General features: G+C 44.1%; 1 protein-coding gene across 1 annotated transcript in view; it reads left to right on the top strand.

Moving 5' to 3' along the window:
- The first annotated feature begins 12669 nt into the window (after nucleotides 1–12669).
- Nucleotides 12670–25457, top strand: part of LOC135219329 (DNA-directed RNA polymerases I, II, and III subunit RPABC2-like) — a 140719-nt gene continuing 127931 nt past the window's right edge. The window contains exon 1 of the mRNA XM_064255996.1: nucleotides 12670–12826. Coding sequence (XP_064112066.1) covers nucleotides 12798–12826 — 29 coding nt within the window. The 5' untranslated portion in view covers nucleotides 12670–12797. The remainder of the gene's footprint in view (nucleotides 12827–25457) is intronic.

Genomic DNA, 25457 nt, shown 5'->3' with positions numbered 1-25457 from the left:
TGACGCCGCCACCTGGTTTTGGCGCTATTGCTTCAGCCCCTGACTTCCGGTGTCCCAAGAGCTCTCCCCTGGACCTGCCTCCTGTGCAGAGGATGCCACTGGTTCCTGCCCCGCCTCCTGTTCCTGAGTATGCTGCCGCTCCAGTTCCGGTACCAGTTCCTGCCCGTGGTGTTGCTGCCCCCACCCCAGGTCCTTCCGGACAGGTGCAGTCAGGCCCTGTTGCTTCGGCAACTGGCCCAGCTTCGTCCTGGATGGAAGACCTGACGGTGGTCCTGAGGAAGCTGATGAAGAAGAAGAAGAAGAGGAGGTAGGTGTTGTCATTGTCTTCATCGTTGTCGTTGCCTGCCGCCGCTTCCCCTTCGACTTCTAAGGCCCCACAGCCGAAGAAGAAGGTAGCCTCCTCCCCCCTTAAGAAGACTAGTCCTGAGACTTCTAAGGGTCCATCCCACTCCAGTGGGACGGTTGGGACTTCCACTGGTCCTCCTGTTCCTTCAGGAATGGGCCCGTCTCTCCTTCAGCAAGGAAGAAGAAGACGGGGACCGAAGGAGCGCCGGCTAACACCGGTACCTCCTCGCCTAGTGCCAGAGGTTCTGCCTCGGCGCCAGGTACCATCTCAGCCTCTCGTTCGCGAGAGGTACCAAGGGTGACCGTACAGCCAAGACCCAGGTAACCGAGTCCGCTCGGCGACAGGATCCAGGCACGGGGCGGAAGACTGGCGGGGGTCGCTCAGGTGACTCCCACCAGACCAGCGATTGCTCTCGTGGCAATCCGCTGGTACCCAGGGCTGACGCGACAGTCCCAGACCGGGCGGGCTGAGGCTAGGAAGCGGTTGGTCGCCTGAACCAGCCTCGGCTTGTCCAAGCTGCGTGGCGCGCCATGAGGACAGGCCTCGCTCCCACTGCAACAGCGGACTCTGCAAGTCCCCTGACCGCCACTCCTACTGGGACGGGTGGAAAGGGGGACCTGAAGCAGCTCTTCTGATGCTTGGGACCGTCGCCGCTGTTTCGGTCTAGCCGCTCAACCAGGCCTGCAGCTCGATCGCCACGGCGTGTTGGCGATCGCCTGCAGCCCCCTCAGCACAACGGTTCTGCCGGTGGGCGCGGGGGGAGCGTCAGGTCTTCCTCTCCTATCCCTTCAACTTCCTCAGGCAACACCGGGAAGTGTGAGGCAATCAGGAATCCTGCCATGACGTCCTACAAACCTGGTACGGTCCTAGGACCGACCAGATCGTATGCGCACGTGGCAGGAGGCGACCATGAGGGGTTTGTTGTGGTTCCTCCTGTGGAAGGAGGAGGGTTTCGGGAGGCTTTCTCGCTGGACGGGCTTGACGGTCCGTCTCCACAGGATGCAGTTACTCCTGAGAACCAGAGGTCATTCACAGAGGTTATTGCGCTGATTCGTCAGCACAACGACCTCGGGGAAGGTTCGCCGCTCTCACATTCCAAGCCTACATCGGGTTTGGAGTCGTTCTGGGGACCCAAAAAGGAACCCAGGATGATGGTGGGTCTGCCACGTTCGGCCTTGACTGACAGCGTACTGAGCCACGTGGACACTCTTGTCTCCGGACAGGAGGGTTCGCTTCGGTCCGGTAGGTCTTCCAAGCTCCTTCCCCCACCTCTACTACGACAGAGGAGTTTCTATGTGCCTTCAGAAGACCCTCTGCTGCCCAAACAGCTCGGCTAACTCAAGGGGGTGTCTCTGCAGCAGCTCCTGTCGGAGAACCTCTGGTTCCCGCAGCAAGAGGTACTTGCCTTGGAATCTACCACTATGGCAGCATTCCAAGCAGTCTCCTGGATCGACCTGTGGTCCCTCACAGTGTCAAAAGCCGCTGCCTCCTTGGGGAACATCACTCCTGAAGGGGACTCGGCTTTTGTGAGACTGTGCCAGTCTGGAGGTAGGGCTATCTCCTACCTGGCCCACCAGACAGCTAACCTGTGGGCCAACCTGGTTCTCCGGCATAGGAACGCTGTTCTCACCCGAGTGACCAGGGCGGCTGGGCGAGAGGCGGCCTTGGGTCTTCGCAACGGACTGGTGCGGAGTTCCTCCTCTCTCTTCCCCAGAGAGATGGTAGACACAGTGGTGGAACAACGGCACACTGACAACAGTGACCGTCTCGTCCACCAGGCAGTCTCGAAGGTGGCTGGGCAACCTCGAACGACTGCGGCTAAGCCCAAGAGTTTAGCTAGCGCTTCCTCTGCGGCTAAGATGATCGCCTCGTGAGAGGAAAGACTGCCTTCGACTTCTACTGTAAGGAGTGACCGTAACCAGCCCTCCTCCCAGTCCTTCTCTCAAGGAAGATCTGGGAAGAAGAAGTCGAAGAGAGGAGGGAAATGCTAGGGACAGCGTTCCCCCTCACCTGCTGCCGGAAGTGAGGGGGTGCCTGGCGAGCCATTGTGCAACATGGCAGCGCTAGATAGTGAACGTCCTTTGGGAGGGATATTTACTACCCTTTGAGTCTCGGTCACCCCTCACCTCCAACCCGGCCCATCATCAGACGTACGTTCCTGGTTCGACCAAGGACGTGGTGCTTCAGCAGGAAGTAGAAGCCATGCTGAGCAAACGAGCTGTGGAGATCGTATGGGATCAGTCGCCGGGCTTCTACAGTCGACTTTTCCTGGTGGAGAAGTCCTCGGGGGGCTGGTGCCCAGTGATAGATCTCTCTCCCTTGAACCGATTTGTTTGCCAGACTCGGTTCACGATAGAAACAGCACGATCAGTGCTCGATTCCATCAGGGAGAACGACTTCATGCTTTCTGCGGATCTGAAGGAAGCATATTTCCAGATACCCATCCATCAATCCTCCAGGGAGTACTTCCACTTCATCCTCGACGGGACGGTGTACCAGTTCAGGGCACTTTGTTTAGGTCTCTCAACTGCCCCACAGGTGTTCACGTGAGTGTTCACGCTGGTGTCGGCTTGGGCCCACTTGGTAGGGATACATCTTCTGAGGTATCTCGATGATTAGTTAGTCCTGGCAAGCTCCCGCTCACAGTTGCTGCAGGACAGAGATCAACTCCTTGAATTCTGCCACGATCTGGGGATTGTAGTGAATTACGAGAAGTCAGATCTCAAGCCAAAGCAGAGGATGAAGTACCTGGGCATGCTGATCGACACGGTAGCAGGACGAGTCATCCCCGCAGATTTGCGGATCAGCATGTTCAGGGGGGCAGCAGGACAGTTCCTGTCTCTACAGGAGCAGCCAGCTCAGTAGTGGCAGGTCGTGATCGGTCACCTGTCGTCTCTCAAGAAGCTAGTCCCTCACAGACGTCTTCACCTGCGGTCTCTTCAGTGGAGACTAAAGTAGTGTTGGTCACAGGCAAGTGACCCTCCTTTCTTCCCCGTGTCCCTCACAGAGGAGGTGAGGCAGGACCTAGCCTGGTGGCTGGACGACGGGAACCTCATAAGAGGAGTGCCTCTTTGCACTCCCCCCACCCCCGGAGATGTTGCTGTTCTCAGACGCATTGACCGAGGGATGGGGCGCACACCTGGAGGAGTTGCTGACTGCAGGTGTGTGGGACCATCACGACAAGCACCTTCACATCAACATCCTATCCTGGAGCTCAAGGCAGCGTTCCTCGCTCTCCAAGAGTTCCAGGATCGTGTGGTTGGACACTCAGTGGTGTTGATGAGCGACAACACCACGGTAGTGGCATACGTCAACAAACAGGGGGGGCCTAGCGTCCCTCCCGTTGCACCAGTTGAGGTTGCAGGTGCACGAGTGGGCCGTGGCACACTCAGTAGAGCTGTCAGCCCGCTACATTCCAGGCAAGAGGAATGTAGTAGCCGACAAGCTCAGCCATCGGGATCAGGTGATAGGAACCGATTGGTCCCTTCACCCAGACATGGCGGAAAGGCTCTTCAACCTGTGGGGGTGTCCAGTCATGGATCTGTTCGCTACCCAGCACAACAGAAAACTCCAGGTTTTCTACTCGGTTGTGTCGGACCCATGAGCAGCTGCAGAGGTACGCTCTTCAACACCCGTGGGACAACCTCTTCATATACGCCTTTCCCCTGTTCTGTCTGATTCGCAAAGTGATCAGCAGGGCGCTGATCACCGCGAATCTTCGGATGATCCTGGTGGCACCCAGGCCGTTTGGTATCCGGACCTGCTGGCTCTGCTCGCCAAAGCACCGAGAGATATTCCCCCTTGGCACAACCTCCTGTGCCAGCCTCACGTAGAACGGAACCACCGGTCTGTCGAGTCCCTGTGTCTTCACAGCTGGCTGTTATCCACCATCTCTTGCGAGCGAGAGGCTTTTCTCGCAGCGCAGCAACAGAGATGGCTGGATACCTCAGACAGTCCTCTGCAGCTGCATACCAGGGAAAGTGGTCCGTCTTCTGTGGTTGGTGTCGTGGACGGGGTCTCTCTCCTCTCAGAGCCACTATTCAGCACGCAGCAGATTTCCTTGTCTTCCTTCGCTGAGAGAAGCTCTTCTCCATCTCTGCAGTTAAAGGATACAGAGCCGCCCTGGCCCTAGTCCTTAAACTGTGAGGTGTGAATATCTCCTCCTCTCTCGAGATCTCCCTCCTTATGAAGAGCTTCGAGAGGTCTTGCCCACCCAGGGAACTCAGGCCCCCAGGGTGGGATGTGACTCTCGTCCTTAGGAGTTTGACTCGCAGACCCTTCGAGCCACTCCGAGAGTCGTCAGACAGGGATCTGACCCTCAAGACCCTCTTCCTGATGGCCCTGGCATCGGCAAAGAGAGTAGAGGAACTTCATGGTCTTTCCTTCGACGTCAAGCATTCCAGGGGATGGGGATCCGTGACGCTCAATTTCGTCCCGAACTTCGTAGCAAAGACTCAGAATCCTTTGGTCCCTGATGACCGGTTCGAGTCTTTCACGATCCCCTCCCTGAAGGACTTCACCGATAATGATGCGGATGAGATGCTGCTTTGTCCTGTTAGGGCGCTACGGTGCTATCTGAAGAGAACTCGACACCTCAGGCCTGAGTGTCGACGCCTCTTCGTTAGCACCGGGGTTACCAAGAAAGAAGTTTCCAAGAACACTCTTTCTTTCTGACTGCGTGAGGTGATCAGGAGGGCGTACGACACAGATGGTAGTGACGACACCCGTACCCTTCGTCCGAGAGCCCACGAAGTCAGAGGTATTGGTCCAACCCTTGCATTCTGCAAGAGCTTCTCCCTGGCGCAGGTTCTGAAGGCAGGAGTTTGGGCCAAGAAGATCACCTTCACTTCATTCTGCCTTTGGGTTGTTACCCACAGGTCCTTGGACACTTTTTCCTTGCGACCCGTGGTGGCTGCTCAACAAGTTGTGTAGTTTACCCAGCACCCAAGTGGACAGAACAGCATCGCATCCTTGTGTGACTGCATGAATGGACGAGTGAATGAGAGTGTGACTGGCTTCTCTTCCTCCTTCGTTCTCCTCCTCGACCTGTTAGCAGAGGGCCGCAGTCGTCACTTTGCTGAACAGGAGGCCAATGCAGGTAAGCTACACAACTGAGCTCCATCCTATCCCTTTCAGTAGGGATAGGAGTATTTATCCACCACTCCCCAACAAGGGGGGAGAGTGGAAGCCAACAAGAGACAAACCCATGACTTCATTTTGGCTCTTGAAGTAGGAACTAGTTCTTGCCTTTTGCTATTTATAAGAGGTACGCTTGCCTCCCTCTTATAAATTTGGTCCAGAAGTCTGACCACTGATCCTGCGGTGCACACCCCGATCAGTTGGGCAGAGGCTAGGATCCCTTCCTCTGCTCTTACGACCGGGGAGGGAATCCAAGGTAGGACGAACACCAGTCTGTTCATAAGACTCAGATTCCACCCTCCAAGGAATTTGTTGAAAATTGTATTTTTCCTAACTATACAAACCTGGGGTCCTTTACATATTGTCCCATCTCATGCCACCCCTCACTCTACGTTTCCTGGGCCTAAAGCAAAGTGACTCCTCTCCTCGCAGTCGAGCTGATCGCCAACTGCCGGACAAGTAGTTAACTACCAAATCCCCTTGTTCGAAGCTTACGACCGGTTCAGCTGCCGCTAAGTACCTTCCTATTGTTAAAGGACCTCAGGTTTGTATAGTAAGGAAAAATACAATTTTCGACAAATTGTTATATTGGGCACACTTATTTAACCCATCAGTTTATTTTAGAAGGAAGCAGCCCACCAGTGTGTGCTTACTGTGACGAGATACTAACAGTGGAGCACATTCTGATGGTTTGCCCCAGATATTTTAACCAAAGGGAAAGATATTTCCAGGGTAAATCCCTCTCGAATATCTTAGGAGATGAAGCAGATATTTCTGTTCTCATCTCCTTTTTAAAGTGTATACAAATTTTTAGTAACATTTAGTTAATTATCTATAAATAATATCATACAAATTTTCAAAGACATTAAACTATTTTAATATATATTACGCTATTCATTAAACCTCATATTCTTATTTTATTGATTGGTCACATCTAATTTTATTGATCATTTCTTTCACCAAGTCATTCATTCATTTACCATAATTCAATTTACTTAACCTTTATTACGGCGCTGAATGGCCTTCTTGGCCCTGTGCCTATAAGCTTTAGACCTAAATGTCATACATCCATCCATCCAAATGATCAGCGAATTTTCAAGGATGTTTTAGTAGGGAAATTGTTGAATTAATTGGATCACAATTAAGGTCAGGACCTAAGACGCGAATCTTCCTGTGGTAAGCATATACCAAATCTGCCACACGTCTAACAAGCAGTATTTATTATTAGATTGCAGAAACGCCTGAATTTTTCGTCTAAACAAGAACAACAATCGATCTTGAGGGATTGTTGTAGCTTAAGCCATTTTGATGATATCATTGCGCCAGGACACATCCTACGCTAGATAAGACCTTGTATTCGTTTTCGTCTTTGTTTGTTAAGTTTTGGGAATTATATCACGAACGTACCACTGGGCATGTCCGTTTCCCGTGTTTGTCATGGCAGAACTCCGCTGTCCATTTCCCCTTCAACTTTTCCCACAACATTCCTTTGATATCAGGGAGAACCAGTTGGTTCTTTATGATCTTAATAGCCTTTTTGAATTATTCTCCAAAACTGACCTAAGCCCCACTAAAAACTTTGATGCATCAAGTGCATCGATTCCTTCCAGGGAGTAGTAACCATAGGCAAATGGGCTGTTATTCTGAGCTCCAGCTCCATCACGCACACACACACACTCTCATAATTTATATAATATATATATATATATATATATATATATATAGATATATATATATATTTTTTTATATATATATATATATCTATATATACATCATTAGCCGTTTCTAGTTCAATGCAGGACAAAGGCCTTAGATGTCCTTACACTCCCCTCTGTTTATGGTTTTTCTATGTCATTCTATACCCACTAATTTTCTTAGCTCGTCAATCCATCGTCTTCTCTTCCTTCCCTGTTTCGTTTGCACTCTCTAGGGACCCATTCTGTTAGTCTTTTCATCCATCTATTATCTGAAATTATCATTATATGTCCTGCCCACGCCCAATTTTTTTTCTTACTTGTTAAAATATCCCTCTACTTTAGTTTGCTCTCGTATCCATGTTGCTCTTTTTTCGGTCTCTTAGACACACACACACACACGCATATATATATATATATATATATATATATATATATATATATATATATATATATATATATATATATATATAGTATATATATATGTGTGTGTGTGCGCGCGTGTGTGCGTGTGTGTGTGTGTATGTCTAAGAGACAGAAAAAGAGCAACATGGATACGAGAGCAAACTAAAGTAGAGGATATTTTAACAAGTAAGAAAAAGAATTGGGCGTGGGCAGGACATATATTGATAATGTCAGATAATAGATGGATGAAAAGAACAACAGAATGGGTCCCTAGAGAGTGCAAACGAAACAGGGGAAGGAAGAGAAGACGATGGATTGGACGAGCTAAGAAAATGAATGTGGGTATAGAATGGGCACTAAGAAAAAACCATAAACAGAGGGGAGTCGTAAGGACATCTGAAGGCCATTTGTATATAGATTGAAACTTCAAAAAGTTTAAGCCCCCCCCTGAAGTTCTCTTTGTTTTTATTTTTTTATAATTTACTTACATTTTTATCTATTTATTAATTTCTTTTTCTTTTCTTTTTTTTAAGTGAGATCCCTTCTTTCTGTATTTCCCTTTACCTCCTCTTACTTCTTTCTAATGAACACCTTATTCTATTACTGTTTTCAGAGTATCTTCTTTTAGGTATTTGATAATAAATGCAATGTTTCTAACGTGATAGTTACAAGTTTTTACAATGTGTAATATATGATTCATACTGACAATTTATTATCAATAAACATTACCAAGTTCCTCACTGCTGCTACAATATTTACTGTTGAGGAGCCAACAGTTAGCCTTTTGAAGTGTTCATATTTTCGTAGTGCCTTTTCTGATCCAAATAACATATATTCAGTTTTGTCTTCATTAACTTTCAATTTCTTCGCCATCATTAAAGTTTTTATATCTCTCATTATTGCATCAATTTTAGCGACTGACGGCATCTTCTACTGTTTCGAGAGGAAAATAGAACTGAGTATTATCAGCAAAACAGCTTATATCTAACCTAGTGCTTGTTTAGAGTTCTAGATATTAAAAGTGTGTAAATGCCAAATATAGCAATGGACCCAGAACGCTGCCTTGGGGCACTCCTTTTGTTAGGTCTTTCCTTTCTGATTTCACTTTTGATATACCCAATGTAACATTCCTGTTTTCTAAGTAGCTTTTATACCATTTGTGTACATTATCTTCGATTCCTACTGCTCTCAGATCTTCAGTCAACAGATTATGGTCAACTGTGTCGAATGCTACACTTAGGTCGAGTATAACAAGGATGCCACATTTTCCATTTGCTATAATTTTTACTATATCATTTATAGTTACCAACAATGCGAACTGTTGAGTGACTTTTCTATACACTGACTGACCCTCAGGTATAATGTTGAGTTGTTCTAAGTGTTCCCACGTTTGTTCTGGAATATCATTTCTATAGGTTCGATATTGGTCTATAGCAGCTTAGATGTTCTTTGTCGCCTTTTCCTTAATAGGCCGGCTTTATACAAGCAAGCTTTCCACGTTTGGGAAGGATGTCTGTGCTAAACTCATATGGGAAACAGGTCATCTTCACAGTAGTTTTTTCCTTCATATATTTTCAAAGTCATTCATATTCAGATCTTCAACTCACTGAACTTGCTATTTCTCATTATGACCACTGGGAGATCACCAGGGACCTCCTTTGCAAAGTTATGACAGATTCTTTCAAAAATTTCTTCTGAGTAGTTCATAAAGTTATCAGCCAGGTTATATATTCCGGAACACATTTAGTTTCTTACAAAAGCCAAATATAGAAGAAAAGATAAAAAACATATATCTGTCTGGAGAAGAAACTATGAGTGGAAGGAATTTATTAATAAAATCGCTGGGCAGATGGCGAAAATAAACTAGCACAGTCACAGGCGAACTTCGATAATTGAGGGAGCCGTTTCAAAGAGAAGTTTTATAACTACTACTACCATCACTCCCAACACAAAGACATTCTAATAATAAAGGTTAATTATAGAACAGCAATATTTAACACAATTCTAGTCTACATATCAACTAGTGATAAAGAAAGAAATAAACGAATAATAAGCGCCTTGCATGTAGCAATAGAGAAAGCTACAGACCTGCCTGTGATTGTCCTTGGGGATTTCAATGGGCATTTGGGTTTCACAGGGACACAATAACTTGACCAAAATGGAAAATACGTTATGGACCTAATGGAAAAATATGACCTAACGCTATTAAATGGAGATCCCAGCTGCAAAGGAGAGATAACCTGGAGTAGGGGAGATCAGAACAGCGCTATAGACTTTGCTCTAGTCAATCAAAATATGTATAAAAACTATGAATGTATGGAGATAGATGAGGAAAAATATGAATATGACCTATCAGACCATCACCTCATAAAGGTCCAATTCAGAATGAACACTAAAGTAAGGAAAACATTCAGAAATGAAACAAAAGAAATCAAATATTTGAAAGTTACAGAACAGACTACCAGGAAATACCTTGAATATATAGAGTAGTATAAAGTAAGCCAACAAGACAGAAAAGGAGATCTAACCCAGTTGGAAGAAACAATGAGTGAAGCAAAAACAAATAACCTAGAGAAGATAATCAAAAGAAGGTTAAAGACAGGAAAGCAAGAAGAAATAGAACCAGTATGAGTCACCAAAGAAATAAAGAAAGAAATAAGCCAAAGAAGGATATATAACAAATTAAAAAGGAAAGCCACAAGAATAGAGGCAAAGAGATACTATGAAGAAGCATATCTTAAACAAAAACAAAAAGTACAGATAATAATAAAGAAAGCATATGAAGAATATGAAGAAAAGGTAAGAAATGAGATAATGAATGATAAAAACAGACACAGGAAAATCTGGGAATATATAGACATGCTGAGAGGAAAGACCACATCAGAAAAAGAATGGATAAGAATATACGACGAAAATAAGCAAGAGATGAAGGACGATACCCTTGGGAAAGAGCTGGTAAAATTCTGGGAAACAATATACCAAAAAGAAGAAAACAAAATAGGAGCGATGTGAAATGAAAGCAAGAAAGAACAGTACAAACATGAGATGGAAGAAATAGTGAAAAGATTAGGACAGCAGATGAAATACCATATATCTTTAAGGGAACACATGCATGGAGTGTATGATATAACAGAGACAGAGATTAGACCCATGGAAGAAATCAACATAACAGAAGATGTAAAAAATCAACTTGAGAAAATGAAGACAAATAAAGTACCAGCGCCAGACGCAATGAAGCCAGTTCTGTTCAAACTACTCTTACAAAGTACCAAAGAATGGGCAGAATGTTTAAACAGCATACTGAAGGGCAGGGAAACGCAGAGAAGCTGGTTTAAGTAAAAAACAACACTTACGCCCAAAAAACAAAACACCACAGTCAAAGATCTAAGGCCAATTGCTCTAACAAATGCATCATGTAAAATTTTCATGGGGATCCTGAAAACCAAAATAGAAAAACATATTAGCAATATAGGAAAAATGAATGAACTACAATCAGGCTTTACCACACAAAGGAGAGGAATCGATTATTTACATATCTTACAATATTGCGTACAAGAAACGTACAGAAGAAAGGACCCATTATTTGTAGTATCACTAGACTTCCAAAAAGCATTTGACTCAGTTAATAGAAAAAAGCTCATCGAGGTCATGATGAAATATAGGCTGCATGCAGAAGTAATAACTGCAGTTGCAAAGATATATACAAATGATGTAACAAGCCTATGCCTTAACAATATAAAACAAAAAAGAGCTAAATGTAACTAATGGAATAAGACAGGGATGCAATGGCTCAACCATATTCTTTCTACTAATAACGTACCTGATTATAGAAAAATGAGAAAATACAACAAAAGGTTTTAGAAATGAAGTAATAACTATAGTGGCACTATCATATGCAGACGACGGATTAATACTAGGACACACATTAGAGGAAATAAGAAAATCAATAAAAACCCTTATGGAAATCGCAAGTGAATGTGGCCTAAATATAAACAAGGACAAGAGTAATATACTAATATACAACGACTGGTACAGTATCGATGATGTGGAGAATATGGAGCACATAGAAGGAATAAAAATAGTTAAGAATATTAGATACCTAGGAGTAACAATCAACAACATGAAAGACTGCTTCAGAGAACAGATAAAAAGGGCCCAAATTAAAGCAAAGCAGATGGCAAATATGGCTAATGCAGTCATCAATAAAAGCTGTAGCAGAGTAAAAATAGGAAAATTGTACTGGAAAGGATTAGCGATGCCATCATTCATGTATGCAATGGAAGTCATGAAACTTGACAAGAAAACTATAAATGAATTTCAGAAGATAGACAATAAAGTATATAGAGCAATTTTGAAAGCGCCAAGTTACACAGCAAGTTGTGCGTTAAGATCTGAAATAGGGGCCTCCACCTGCTACTCAAGAGATATGAAGAATAAACTATTCTACCTGAAACATACACTGAAGAGTGGTGGAAATAGGCTCCTATATGAGATAACCATGGATCAGTATAGAAAAAAAAACCTGGATAATGCAAGTAAAAGAGTATATGAAAGAACTAAACATAAACTTAAGTAAAATTGAAGCAGTTAAAGACAAACAGTTAAGAGAAATAATAAACAATTGGGACAGAAAAACATGACAGAAAGAAATGAATGAAAAGTCAACGTTAAGAATCTACAGAAAATATAAAGAAAACATAAGAGAAGAAATCTGGCATGACAACACTGAAAAAACAATGCTGATCAGTAGGGTCAGACTAGGTATACTAGGATTAAATTATTGAAATAGGATAAAAGGAGAAGATACAAAATGTTTATACTGTGAGGAACAAAGTGAAAATTTAGAACATTTCTTACTTTACTGTCCAGCATACAATGAGATTAGAAATAGATATAGCTTTATGCAGCAACCGTATCAAGAAAATAAAGAGGAATTAGTAGCAAATATACTCTTATTGGTAGTTCTAACGAGAGAGGAAGTGGAGAATAGGAAAGATTTCATAAAAGAAATGTGGTATTTTCAGAGAGAAGAAATTCAAACAAACACAAACAAAGGAGGAATAAAAGAAGCAAGGGAGCCGTTTCAAAGGCATATCCCACCTACTACTACTACTACTACTCAACGCGTCGCATGTTAGTCCCCTTACGTATAGCTATTGCTTGAAGCTAAGTCTTTCATTCAAATAAAGGATAAAAAAACAGAAGATTTCGAAATGGCTGACGAAGAGTTCGATGGAGATGAGTAAGTAGAGCTCACCTGGCGTGAATAGTAGACCACGAACTTTCAGTGTAGTGGCTAGAGAGCCCCCTAGTAGTAAGGCTATCCTTTACTTTCGCAATCAAGGTCGACTTTCTTTAATCATAATCGATACGTTTGCATAATGTTGGTCAAATTCCCTGTGTTGGTAGAGAATTGAAAATTTCCTTAATTTTGGGTTGGAGTTTTATCAATAGGTAAGCTCCGTTACGTAGGCTAATGCATCGCTCTGCGGACATTTGCACGGACTAGCGTAAACAACCACAGACGATCCATCGTCATCACGCTGGCCAGGCCTTATGGTATTATTTTATTTATGGACATTAATAATGTAGCGTATTTTAACTTAGTTCACTATGTTAAGGAAGTGTTTTGTAGTATTTCTGTATACTAATAGGGTAAAACACCACGGCAGGCCAAACAGGTCACCTACAATCAACGCTGCCACCCTCCGAAAAAGTACATTAGGGTAAAAAACCGCATGGTACAGGGGTGGACCATGTACGATCAATGTGTACAACCCCAAGAAAAGTACATTATAACGTATCCTGACACCGGAGTAGAGGTCTTTAGCTCCGTTTCTCACCAACAACAAGTCGCGTCTGATGCCCATCTCCGATGTCAGGACGCGTTATAATGTACTTTTTTGGGGGTTGTACACATTGATCGTACCTGGTCCACCCCTGTACCATGCGGTTTTTTACCCCATAACACGTCCTGACACCGGAGATGGGCATCAGTCGCGACTTGTTGTTGGTGAGAAACGGAGCTAAAGACCTCTACTCTCCTTTCGAAGTAAGTATTTTCTCCAAAGTTAGAAATTAAGGCCAAATTTTAAGTTTCATACAACGAACTTACCTGTCAGATATATACATAGGGTAGAACATCACAGCAGGCCAAGCAGGCCACCTACAATCAATGCAAGCCACCCTCCGAAAAAGTACTACATTATAACGCGTCCTGACACCCGAGATGGGCATCAGTCGCGGACTTGTTGTTGGTGAGAAACGGAGCTAAAGCCTCTACTCTCCTTTCGAAGTAAGTATTTTCTCCAAAGTTAGAAATTAAGGCCAAATTTTAAGATTTAAACAGAGGGTACTGAAAAATGGCGCCACGGCAGTGGAAATCTCACCAAAACGCTTTAGAAATTTTTACTTACAACTAAAAATGTGTTTCGAAGATTGACGCATCTCGATGTTTACGGAGTCGCTTGTGTCAACAAACTTTCCATTTCCTGTGATAATCCGCACACCACTTGTACCCACAGACGATGGAGCACTTTTATCACAACAATCGAAACACGATTTCTCACCAACAACAGCCAGGCGTAAACAGCTGTTGACGAGAAGCGTGCTCTTGGCTAATTTTTAAATAAGTAGTAAAACATCAATATTTTACATATTTATGATGATTAATTTGAAAATATTCGTTATTGAAAAAGCAACTCGACTCTGACTCAAAATTTAAGTAATTATTTTTCTGAATTAGAACGTTCTTTCAAGTTCTGTATTATGACGTCACGACATCTTGACTTTCGTACCTATTGTAAATAATTGCTATACTCAACTGTCATTGCAGAACAGTTTACCAGTTATTCATGCAGATTGTTTATCAGCTATACATGTAATTGTTATAATCGTAATGCGCATATATATCTTTATTATTTACTTTTTTATTTTTGGATATATGAAGATGTTTTACTGCTGGTTATCGCCGTAGTGTGACGCAATCGTTTTCGGTCCATGGCCTCTGTCTGTTTTCGCACCATAAGAAATTATGGGGCCGAATTGCAATGACCAGAAAGTCGTTAGAAAAGAGGAAAGTTAGCATTGAGGGGCATATGTTTTGACTGAGAAAAATACAAATTTATTCAATAGCTAGCTTGTAAAAATACTTGGTTATAAAAACTTGATTTGACAACTAAGCAGCATGTCTACTATGGGTTTCAGAGACAGTGCAAGCACGTTTTTGGGCAATACCTATTTCTGTAACGAACACTCTTACAGAACGAGATTTTGCTATAGTGCATTACACCCAGTGCCTTAATTTATAAGGGTATCGTGAATCACTAATCGTAAAGAATAACGACACTTGTCCTTGTACCAAGAGACAAAAACTCCATTATGCAGAAATGGATACGAACACGCGTATAAAGCTCCACCTACCCTCTCCCCAAACCCCAACCCCCCCCCCCCCTCCACCGCCATACCCTTTTCTTCTTCGTTCCTCCGCCTTCCTTTCCTCTCTCTCTCTCTCTCTCTCTCTCTCTCTCTATCTCTCTCTGTTGCCATCGGTATGTGTTGACCCTCCAAAACTGGGTATAAGACCTACACACAAAACGTTGAAATGGTGAAATTGGCTAGGCTATTGAAGTAATATATACATAAATATTAAAGCAATTTTATCATTATTGCATTACTATGACAACTAGAATTCATGGAAACAGTTTATAACCTGTTAAGCGTCACCCACGTAATAATACGTTTACCGCGATCTACTCGGTAGCGCCTTCAACGGGATATTACGTTCAAGACTTAACTGTGCTTGTCAAGCCGTCAGCCCGTAATAATACGTTTACTCGTATAGAAAGTGTAGGAACATCATTTGGTAACACTCTCAGCACATGGGAAACTTATTTCCAGCCTGGCCAACTCTTTCCTGGTGGTCGCTTATGCTAGAAAACTGCCTGTCCCTGTTGGTTTTCTTTCAATACGCTTCGGGCGTTTATCGAGACAAATTGGATTTCGCGTCTTTCACAATGAATGTCCCAAAGAGGAGGCATATTTCTTCAGGTGAGATCAATCAAATACTAGATGAGTGTGATATTGATAACCTATTTGATGATGAGAGCTCTAGTTCTGAATCCTCCAGTGATGATACAAAATTTTCTTCAATTGGCGGGAGTGAAGATGACTTTTCTTTGCCGAGTGACTGGGCTCGAGGAGGAGAGAGAGAGAGAGAGAGAGAGAGAGAGAGAGAGAGAGAGAGAATTTCCAACAGTTAATTACAGTATGAATAACAAGCATAAAAATCAATATTAACTTTGAAAAACTATCATCAGTGCTATGATCGCTGATTACAAAAAAAGCGTGACGGTACGTTAGCAGCGAGCTCATCAGGGCGGACGCTTAACAGGATAATAATGAACGGCGTATGTGTGAAGCCTCCACTAATGTGGCAACGATGATTTTGCCATTCTTAGCATGCAAACATTAAGGTTTACATTTATTTCTGGCATACGATTATTAAAGAAATTCAAAATACTAATAAAGACTGAAATCAATGAAAAGTGCTAGCAAAAAAAAAAAAAAACGTATTCGTTCCTCTATGGTTTTCGGCAGCCAGATGTACGAAAACAATTAGAAACATTTGATTTTATCTACTTTAGAAATATCTGTAATTTTCGGGGTAATTTGGTTGCAAAAACAAAAAAGGGATAATATACATGAATTAAATCAAAATTTTTAAATACAAAGTAAATTTAAACTAAATAACGAGTAAAGTAAACAGTTTAGGGAATAAAACTGCAGTTTTCGTCGTCTGTCGTCGTCTGCTGTTCGAAATTGTGTTTATGGCGCGCGCGCTTAGAAACCAGGAACAGCAACGGGTTTAAAGTGCAATGTGGAGTGAACTGAGACCAAAATGTGTATAATAACAATCAAATAAGCACTGTGGAGTTTCAGTTGTGATGGCAGTAAGGATAAAACCGCCGATTACAAGGTAAGAATGAATTCAGTTCCAACCATAACCCCGGGAATAACAAGTTTCATACTTTCACTAATATAGGCAACAAAATGTTGTTTTATTGTGCTGATTACAACTGCAATCTTGAGTAAGATCAATAAACGTTACATACATACGCTAACATTGTTCAAATGAGTGCTGGGAAGGCTGGGGAAAGATGGTGGCCGTCACTGATGAGAACCGTCCATGCAAAACGTAGCCGCCATATTGGATTTCAAAACTGCCTTGAAAACATATTTTACGAAGAGCTCACATGCTTATTTTAGTTCGTATGGGGCTTTCATATATCACAATATGTTGACGAAACTTCAGTCTTTTAAATGGTATGCTTAGAGTTGCAATTGTATTCATGTTTCACCAATTAAATATCGAGTGAATAAGACCCGTCTACCGTGATGAGGGTTGGCCTGTCGTGATGTTTCCCCCTAGCTAAGTCTCCGTCGTCCCCGACAGAAATTCAAATTTCGCGCCACTCGCTACCGGTAGGTCAGGTGATCTACCTGCCTGCCCTGGGCGGCAGGACTAGGAACCATCCCTGTTTTCTATCATATTTTCTCTGTCGCCGGTGGTATCAACATTGTTGTTACTACCTCCTGACTGGAATTCGCTTTTCAAGACTTTATTGATCATCTTTATTGGATTTCTTGGTGACGTACTGGATCGTTGTTTTGGCATTCGCTACTGTGGACTGGATTTGGACTTGCTTTTGATTTTTCTATTAGAATGTCTGATTCAAGTGTTAGTGTGAGAGTGTGTGAATGTAGGCTGCAAGGTGAGGATACCGAAGGCTTCGGTTGATCCTCACACTGTATGTCGTAAATGTAGGGGGTTTGACTGTTCTTTGGCTAACACCTGTATTGAGTGTGAAAAGTTGGATGCTAATGAATGGAAGACTCTAACTTCTTACTTGAAGAAGTTAGAGAGGGATAGGATTAGACGGGCTGCACAAAAGAGTGTGAGTACAAGGCCTATTGAGCCTTTTGTTCATGAAACTTACCTGACAGATATATATATAGCTGTATTTTCTGAAGTCCGACAGAATTTAAAAATTCGCGGCACACGCAGTGGGCGGCCAGGTGGTAGTACCCATTCCCGCCGCTGGGAGGCGGATATCAGGAACTATTCCATTTTCTATTCATATTTTTTCTGTCGCCGGTCGGTAAACAACTGTTTACAGACCTCGCCTAGGATTTTGAAACTTCATTAGCCACTTAAGTATCTAATTATTCTTTCGATTATTAACGTGGATTTGTGGCTAGGCATACGCTATCGTAAATTTTTTCATTGCATTTGATCGTCTGAAGCTAGTTAGCCTAGTTTCAGACTTTGTTGTCTGCATGGTAAGGTGAGGGCTACGGAACTTTCGGTAGACACTCGCTTAGTATATATGACGTTTACATGTTTTCTTTGCATAAGGTAATTAGTGTAATGTGTGACTGATTACGGAAGAAGGAGGATTCATTTACGCATTTTAGAGCGTGTTAGAATCAGGAGTTTTCCTCCACAGTAAACAGAAGTTAGAAATAATGAACCTTCTAACCTCCTGTAGATTTTATTTTGCCTAACCTGTGGTATGGCTTACGAGCTAGAAGAAGTGTCTGCTAAAGGATTACATCAAGTAATCTTAGACTAAAGTGCTCGCTCTCCAACCAGTGTTGTGAAGTGTAGTGCCCCTTGTGTTGTGGAGGGGGCGTCAGATCGGCCCCATAATGCCTCTAGGCCTGGAACCTCTGTCGGACTCCAGGACTCAGGGAGAGGGCATGTCGAAAGCCGCAAGAGGGTTACGGGGGCTCCCCACCGATCTGGCGTCCCTTCGGCAGAACCTGTTGACTCTTCCCAGGCTGCTAAAGATCGTGCACGTGCACGAATCTTGAAGGATTGCTTCTCGTCCTCCGAGGCTCCTCCCCACACCAGGGGTTGGAGTTCTCGGAAGGACTCGCGGCCCCCTAAAGAAGCTTAGAGAAGAGGACGCTTCACGTCCTCTCTCTCGTCACGAGGAGGATGAAAGAGTAAAGAGACCACATTTTCCCTTTTAGAAGAATGCACTGGCTCTTTTCCTAAGGGACATTTAAGGAGGCTCATTCATCTTGCCAGAAGAGTGATTTGAGCCTCCTGCGAGAACGCTCATGTATATATCATTTATACATTATTAAGGAGGCTCATTCATCTTGCCAGAAGAGTGATTTGAGCCTCCTGCGAGTGACCGCTCATGTATACATCATGTATACATTATTAAGGAGGCTCATTCATCTTGCCAGAAGAGTGATTTGAGCCTCCTGCGAGTGAACGCTCAGTATATGAACGCTCATGTATATATCACTTATACATTATTAAGGAGGTTCATTCATCTTGCCAGAAAGAGTGATTTGAGCTCCTGCGAGTGAACGCTCATGAAGTTAGAGCTGTTTCAACCTCGCTAGCATTCCAAAAAGAATTTGGTAATCAAGGACATTCTTGATTCCACCTTTTGGAGGAGCAACTCAGTATTCGTCTCCTCTCCTCATTGCGCTCTGTATACGTTATGTATTGTTCGCTTTACTTCGATAAAGCAAGCTGATAAGTTTGACGGCCGGCAAACTGCTTTGCACAGTCCAACAACTTATGTCTCTGGTCGGCATAAGAAGGGCAATTTAGACGTGAGGAAGCTTTTGGAGGTGCTCGACGTCCTATAAGTAGAGACATTCTCCAGGACGCTCGGCAAGCACCTTGCGGAAGACGAAAGCCATACGTCTTCCTTTAGTGTTCACACTCTTCAGGAGCAGCGTGCGGCTCTCCATGGAGACTCGCATGAGGACGTCCCTTAAAAATATTCAATGTCATACGCAAAACGCGGTTCGTCATAACATTGAGATGTTGGCAAGGTCGCTCGCCAGGACGCTTCTTGGCGGGCCTTGCATGCATCAAGGCGCTCAACGAGTTCCTCTCTGAAACGTCGTTAGAAGACTTGGTGTTCTCTGCTCAGACACGCTCGTAGCTAAGCAGGACGTTTTTTGAGGACGCTCAGCAGGACGCTTTTGAGGACGCTCGGCAGGACGCTCAGCAGGACGCTCAGCAGGACGCTCAGCAGGACGCTTTTGTGGACATTCGCCAGGACGCTTCGGTGGAAGCGCAGGACGCTTTGCGAGGAGAAAAGACTTGTTGAAGGCGTCTTATTTGCTGTTGAGGACATTTCTTTACAGAAATTTTAAAAGGATTCGGAGTTAGCGGAGAGACATACCCGAATTTTTTCTTCTATCCCTCTTTCCTCTTCATTTCATTCGATTTCTTTGAGAATCGGGAAGATTATATACTCGGATTCCTGGGTGACTTTCGGTCATGTTAAAGGGTTTTACCCCTATTACAAAGTGCTAATAGTTTTGTCAAGTCAGGACGTTTTCCCCATTGTCATTTAAGTGGGGGTGGGGGACCCCTCATAAATGAGGGGTAGTTCTCATTGACATAGATTTTAACGTTTTTTATCGTTTTCTTTAAGCGGATAAACTCATTAACAAATTGTTTCGGAAGAGCTCTCATTCATTTTCAGAGGCTCATCCGGGGTTAAGAGAAAGACTTGTAGACTATCCAGGAAGTCTTTTGTCCAATATCATAAGAACATTGAACGGTCTTTTTCGATCCTCGGTTTCTCTCTTGATGATCTAATATTCGAAATGTTACTCCCTTTTCTTGGAAAAGAGTCTTGGCAAAGAGTCAAGGAGTTCTTTTAAAAGTCTCGTTCATTAGAACGTGGACCAGTCGTTTTCCTTTCTTTCTCTCCCTTCCTCGGCTCTTCAAAATCTTCAGAAAGATGTAGTAGAGAATTCGATGTTCAAATTACTACAATACTTACGTAGTTCTATCTTTGCGTCATTTTGCTAACGCATGGGTCGAGTCATATACGCATATCGTATTTACCTCTGCGGATAGAAGCCGAAAGAAACTGTTTGTTCTAATGTATTTATTTGACACCCTCCCTTAACCTTCCAAGAGTTTTCGGAGTAAGAACAACTCTTCAGGTATTGTTACGACAACACCAACTCAGCTTCTGTATTAGCGAATTCTGTTTCGTTTAAATAGGCCTGCTTGAGAGTTTCCTTTTGCTCGATAATATCATACCTATTCCTTCGTAAAGGGAGTAGCTGGCAACTCAGGCAGATAGTATTCTGTTCACCATTGAAGCTTTCCTTCGAGGAAGACTTCTCCTTCACTCTTTTTGATAGAGATCGAAGGTGGTCGATCTCCAATCCTTATTTGTTTTCTTGAAGGAAAGAATTTAGGATGGAGATCGTTGTTCAGAATACTATAAATATACTACGTATATTAACCTCGCGACATGATTCTACTAAGCAGTTGAATTGTCCGAGGGGTAGGCGCATATCCTAGTTATTCTACAGATTGCGACTTAGACAGAGAAGTATTCTAATTGAACTGCAACATCAACTCAGCTTCTGTATTTAGCGAATTTTGTTTCGTTTAAATATGCCTGCTTGAGAGTTTCCTTTGGCTCGATAATTTCATACCTATCCCTTCGTAAAAAGGAGTAGCTGGCAACTCAGGCACATAGTGCGAGACGATGATCAAGGCTGCTGTTACTGTGATCTACGCGTAGTACGGCTAGCTCGGTGTCATGCGCGGTGGTTTACGTCTCTCTCCCTTGCGGGAATGGCTGAATAAACCGTCTCTCTGCCCTACAATCATGGATTTAGCCTCGGGTTGAGGAAATTTCTAGTAATCTTGAATGATCATACCTGCCGTTTACTTAGAAAATTTAACAAGATATCTCTTATACTTGTTAGGTGCGGGTTTACCGCACGGTAACATCTGTACGAATCTACCGCGGCATAGCACTATAATAATGCTCTCCTGCTTATGCAAAGCGCAGCCTTATTTAGGGAAGGAAGCAGGCTGAGGAGGGAATGGATGAGTTTGCTGGGGACCATTTCCTCGCTGGAGAAGCTTGTTTTCCTGAATAAACAGCAATTCAGACCTCTACAAATTTTTCCTCACGAAGAAATTGGAATAACATCAAAGATCTTGTAATTCTAATTTTCTCTCAACGGCTGAGATCACCTCGGGTGATAGCGAGAGGGTACCAGACATTCCGAACAGAGAACAGATGTTCTGGCACATTGTCTGAAAGAATTGGAAGCCAAATTGGTCGGCTCTCCAGTTCCTCGAAAAGGGTGAGTTTGGATCGAGTGGGCCCAAATCATCTCAGATAATTTCTCAGCTCTCTCATAGCTCGAGAAGAGAGAATGGTTATGGGCTTGGGCACGGAACGTAACGATCCTCAAGAGGTTCGTTAAACTAGTGCACGTCCGTGCGGGTCTCTCGATCAAAGGCAACAACTACTGACGTCTGAGTAATCCTCACTTAGAAGTATGTCGAAAGTGAGGAGAGATGAGGGCGTCCTTTCGTTAAGTTTCTCGTAATATTGAAGACGAAGGAGCTTCCTCTTAAGTTGTTCCCTTATTCATGATCCTAGAGGATTAGCTTTAGTCGCCACATGTTGGCCTCTAAGAGGTTGGATTCACAGAGGTCAGGTAATTCAGAGAATTGTCCAAAGACCCTTCCCGAGAGAATCTGTGTAATCTAACATCGTCACTTAGTGAAGTATCTAATACTCTCCTCTCTGACTCTGAAGGTGTTCAGACTATCGAGAAGCGATAAGAGCTTCAAGATTAATGGCAGTCTCTTGGCCAAGGCAAAGCAGTGCTGCCTATTTTCAGTTTTCAATCGGAGGGGGCCGTTTCTGGAGATAGTGAGGGAAATGACTGTTCCTCCACCTCGACCTCTGTGAATTTCGTTATGATTCTATCATTCCGTATGAAGTATGAGATAAGATAGAAGTCCTAACTATTGTAGAATATGCAAATATGTTGTTGACGGCCTCTAGGCTCAGAGATCGGTTCTGTCAAACAACAAAGCTTCACGATCTTTGAGGTCTGTGGAGATCTTGAAATTCTCTGGATCAAAGGTTCGGCATGGAACTTAGACGTAGTCTGAGTTTCTGATGCCAAAAGCATTCGAACCTATCCTTTCTGCGAACTTAATACACGTGACCAGAAAGGCTAATATTCTAACCGCTCTAGCCACGGCAAGGAGGGTTAGTGAGGTTTTAGCCATCATCAGAGGTTTTGGCTTTAAAGGACATAATGCGGTCTGTCCGCTAAGCCTTCCGTTCTTGATAAGAACGAAACCTGTCTAACCATTGACCCGAAGGTTTGGAGACCAAGGGTATGGCACAAATTATTGGGCAAGGGCATTAGAGAGTCCTGTGCCCTGTAGGGTCTCTCAAGTTTTATCTTGATAAAACTATAGAAAGTCAAGGTCAACAGACAATCTGCGGTGTTCCGTAAAAAGACCAGACTAGTTCATGTCCAAGAACACCCTGGCATGATGCCAAGGAGTTCTTTTTTAAGAGGTCTCTTCTATGTTTGCATAAAGATTGAGATTTTTTCTTAATATCAATGCTCAAGAGGTGAGGGCGCGGCCCTCGGAAGCATTTCAACAGAGCATGACACTCAGTAAACATCCTGAGTGCCACGCTTTTGCGAAGCAACTCTGGGTTCGCTTCACACTCCCGACAATCTGCGGTGTTCCGTTAAAAAGACCAGATGGTTCATGTCCAAGAACACCCTGCATTATAGCCAAGGAGTTCTTTTAAGAGTCTCATTCATTATGTTTGCATAAAGATTGAGATCTTAATATGAATGCTCAAGAGGTGAGGGTTTGCGCGGCTAGGAAGCATTTCAACAGAGCATGACACTCAGTAACATCCTGAGTGCCACGCTTTAGCGAAGCAACTCTGTGTTCGCTTCACACTCCCGACGGGATGTGAAGACGACATTTCAGATCCGTAAGTCGCTAGGACCATACATATCTGTAGATATATTATTGGGTGCAAGAAGCAACACGAATCCTATCCTATAGAAAAGGGATAGGTGTGCTTTTAACTTTGAAGGGTTGGTCGCTTGAGGCGCGTTCCTTTTCTTTAGCCTAGAAGTTATGGAACTAACTTTGATAGGTTAGGTCAGGTGGTGGTTTAGCTTCGGTGCCCCCAGAAGTATGGTTCATATGGTCTAGTCACATTGTGGTCACGCCCCCGTTGACAGATCATCTAGAGCGCACCAGACATTACAGGTCTCTACCTCGCTGGCACTCTAGTAACGCAGAAGCAGACTTTGGTGACAGTAATCACGAAGTCGGCTATGCTAACAGGTCAGGAACCAAGATGTATATCATCTACTTAATTTAGTTTCCCAAAAATCCTATTCTGTCTCTTCCCACCATCCGAAGGTGGGATTCAGCTATATATATATATCTGTCAGGTAAGTTTCATGAACAAAATGTTATTGTTATAATACAATTAAGTCGTTCATACTTACCTGGCAGAATATATATAATTAAAGTGCCCACCCCACCTCCCCTCAGGAGACAGTGGCACCTGATAAAATATGAATAAAGAAAATGGGAATAGTTCCTGATATCCGCCTCCCAGCGGCGGGAATGGGTACTACCACCTCGGCCGGCCCACTGCGTGTGCCGCGAATTTTTAAATTCTGTCGGACTTCAGAAAATACAGCTATATATATATCTGCCAGGTAAGTATGAACAAACTTAATTGTATTATAACAATAACATTTTATTAATGAATATGATTCTCCCTATGTATCTGAATCCTCACAGGCTTTGCATTCGGATTCGGCTTCTGAAATCGCCAATCTGAAGGCTACTCTTCGTAAAATGAAGACAAAGATGGCGGCCATGCAAGTAAGGCTAGTGATTGTGAAATTACTAAGTGAAGTGAGTGTTACCCAGTGTTGTGGAGGGGGCGTCTGACCGTCCCTGCGATGCTACCAGGCCTAGACCTCTTCCAAACTCACATACCCAGAGGAGTAGGAAAGTCGAAAGTCGTACGGAGGTTGTGGGGAATCCCCAACGGTCAGGCGTCCCTTCAGCAGGTTCTGTTTCGTTACAGTCTGCTCAGGACCGCTCAAATAGAAGCGTCCTACGAGATTGTTTATCGTCGTCCGGTTCTCCTTCACCTAAACGAGGGTGGAAGGATTCGGATCTTTCTAGGCCACTGAAAAGGCATTGGAAAGTGCGCGCGTTCGACTCGAGCCCGGAGCGCTTCTCGGAGGGAAGCTCCTTCTCTATCAAGAAGGCTAAGCTGGTTTCGACGCCTCCTAGAGATGTATTTGATGATCGCACTCCTTCGAGTTCTCCCTGCTCTTCTATGGAAGAGGACGCTGGGGTGGCTTCCAAGAGGATTTTGCTGGCAGTTCAAGAGCAGATTGCCTCTTTGGTTGGAGTTCTTTCAAGGGATCCCCCTCGCAAGAAGGACGCTAGACTTCCTATTAAGAAGTCTCGTCTTCTTTCTCCAGCCAGACGTGAAGCGTCCGCCAGACATAGGACGTCTTCCAGGCAAGAAGAAGCGTATAAACGTCAGGATCTTTCCGAGCGAGTTGGCTCGAGATCAAGGATAACGCTCAGGGCCTGAGGCACCAGCCCAGGCGCGACGGCGCCAGTTAGGAAGGTGAGGATTCAGCCAAGAGCGAGGCCGGCCAGCCAAGCGCGAGGATTCAGCCAGGCGCGAGGCGCCAGCAGGCGCGAGGAGTTGCGTGAGGCGCCAGACAAGCGCGAGACGTCAGCCAGGCGCGAGATGCCAGCCAAGCTACATGCTCCAGCCAAGCGTGAAGTGCCAGCCAAGCGAGGCGCCAGCCAAGCGCGAGAGCCAGAGCTGTTTAGGCACGAGAAGTCAAGCAGACGCGAGACTTCACTTTTAGACGTGAGAGAGAGTCGGTTCACACTATGAGCCCCTCTCCTAGTAGGAGTTTGTCACCAGTAGAGAGAGAACGGGATGAAGATCCTCTCGTTTTTCAAGCCGATTCTC

This window comes from Macrobrachium nipponense, chromosome 1 (genome assembly GCF_015104395.2).
Source record: "Macrobrachium nipponense isolate FS-2020 chromosome 1, ASM1510439v2, whole genome shotgun sequence".
Lineage (NCBI taxonomy): Eukaryota > Metazoa > Arthropoda > Malacostraca > Decapoda > Palaemonidae > Macrobrachium > Macrobrachium nipponense.
The sequence above is the reverse complement of the archived record's forward strand: the minus strand, read 5'-3'. Positions and strand labels throughout refer to the sequence as shown.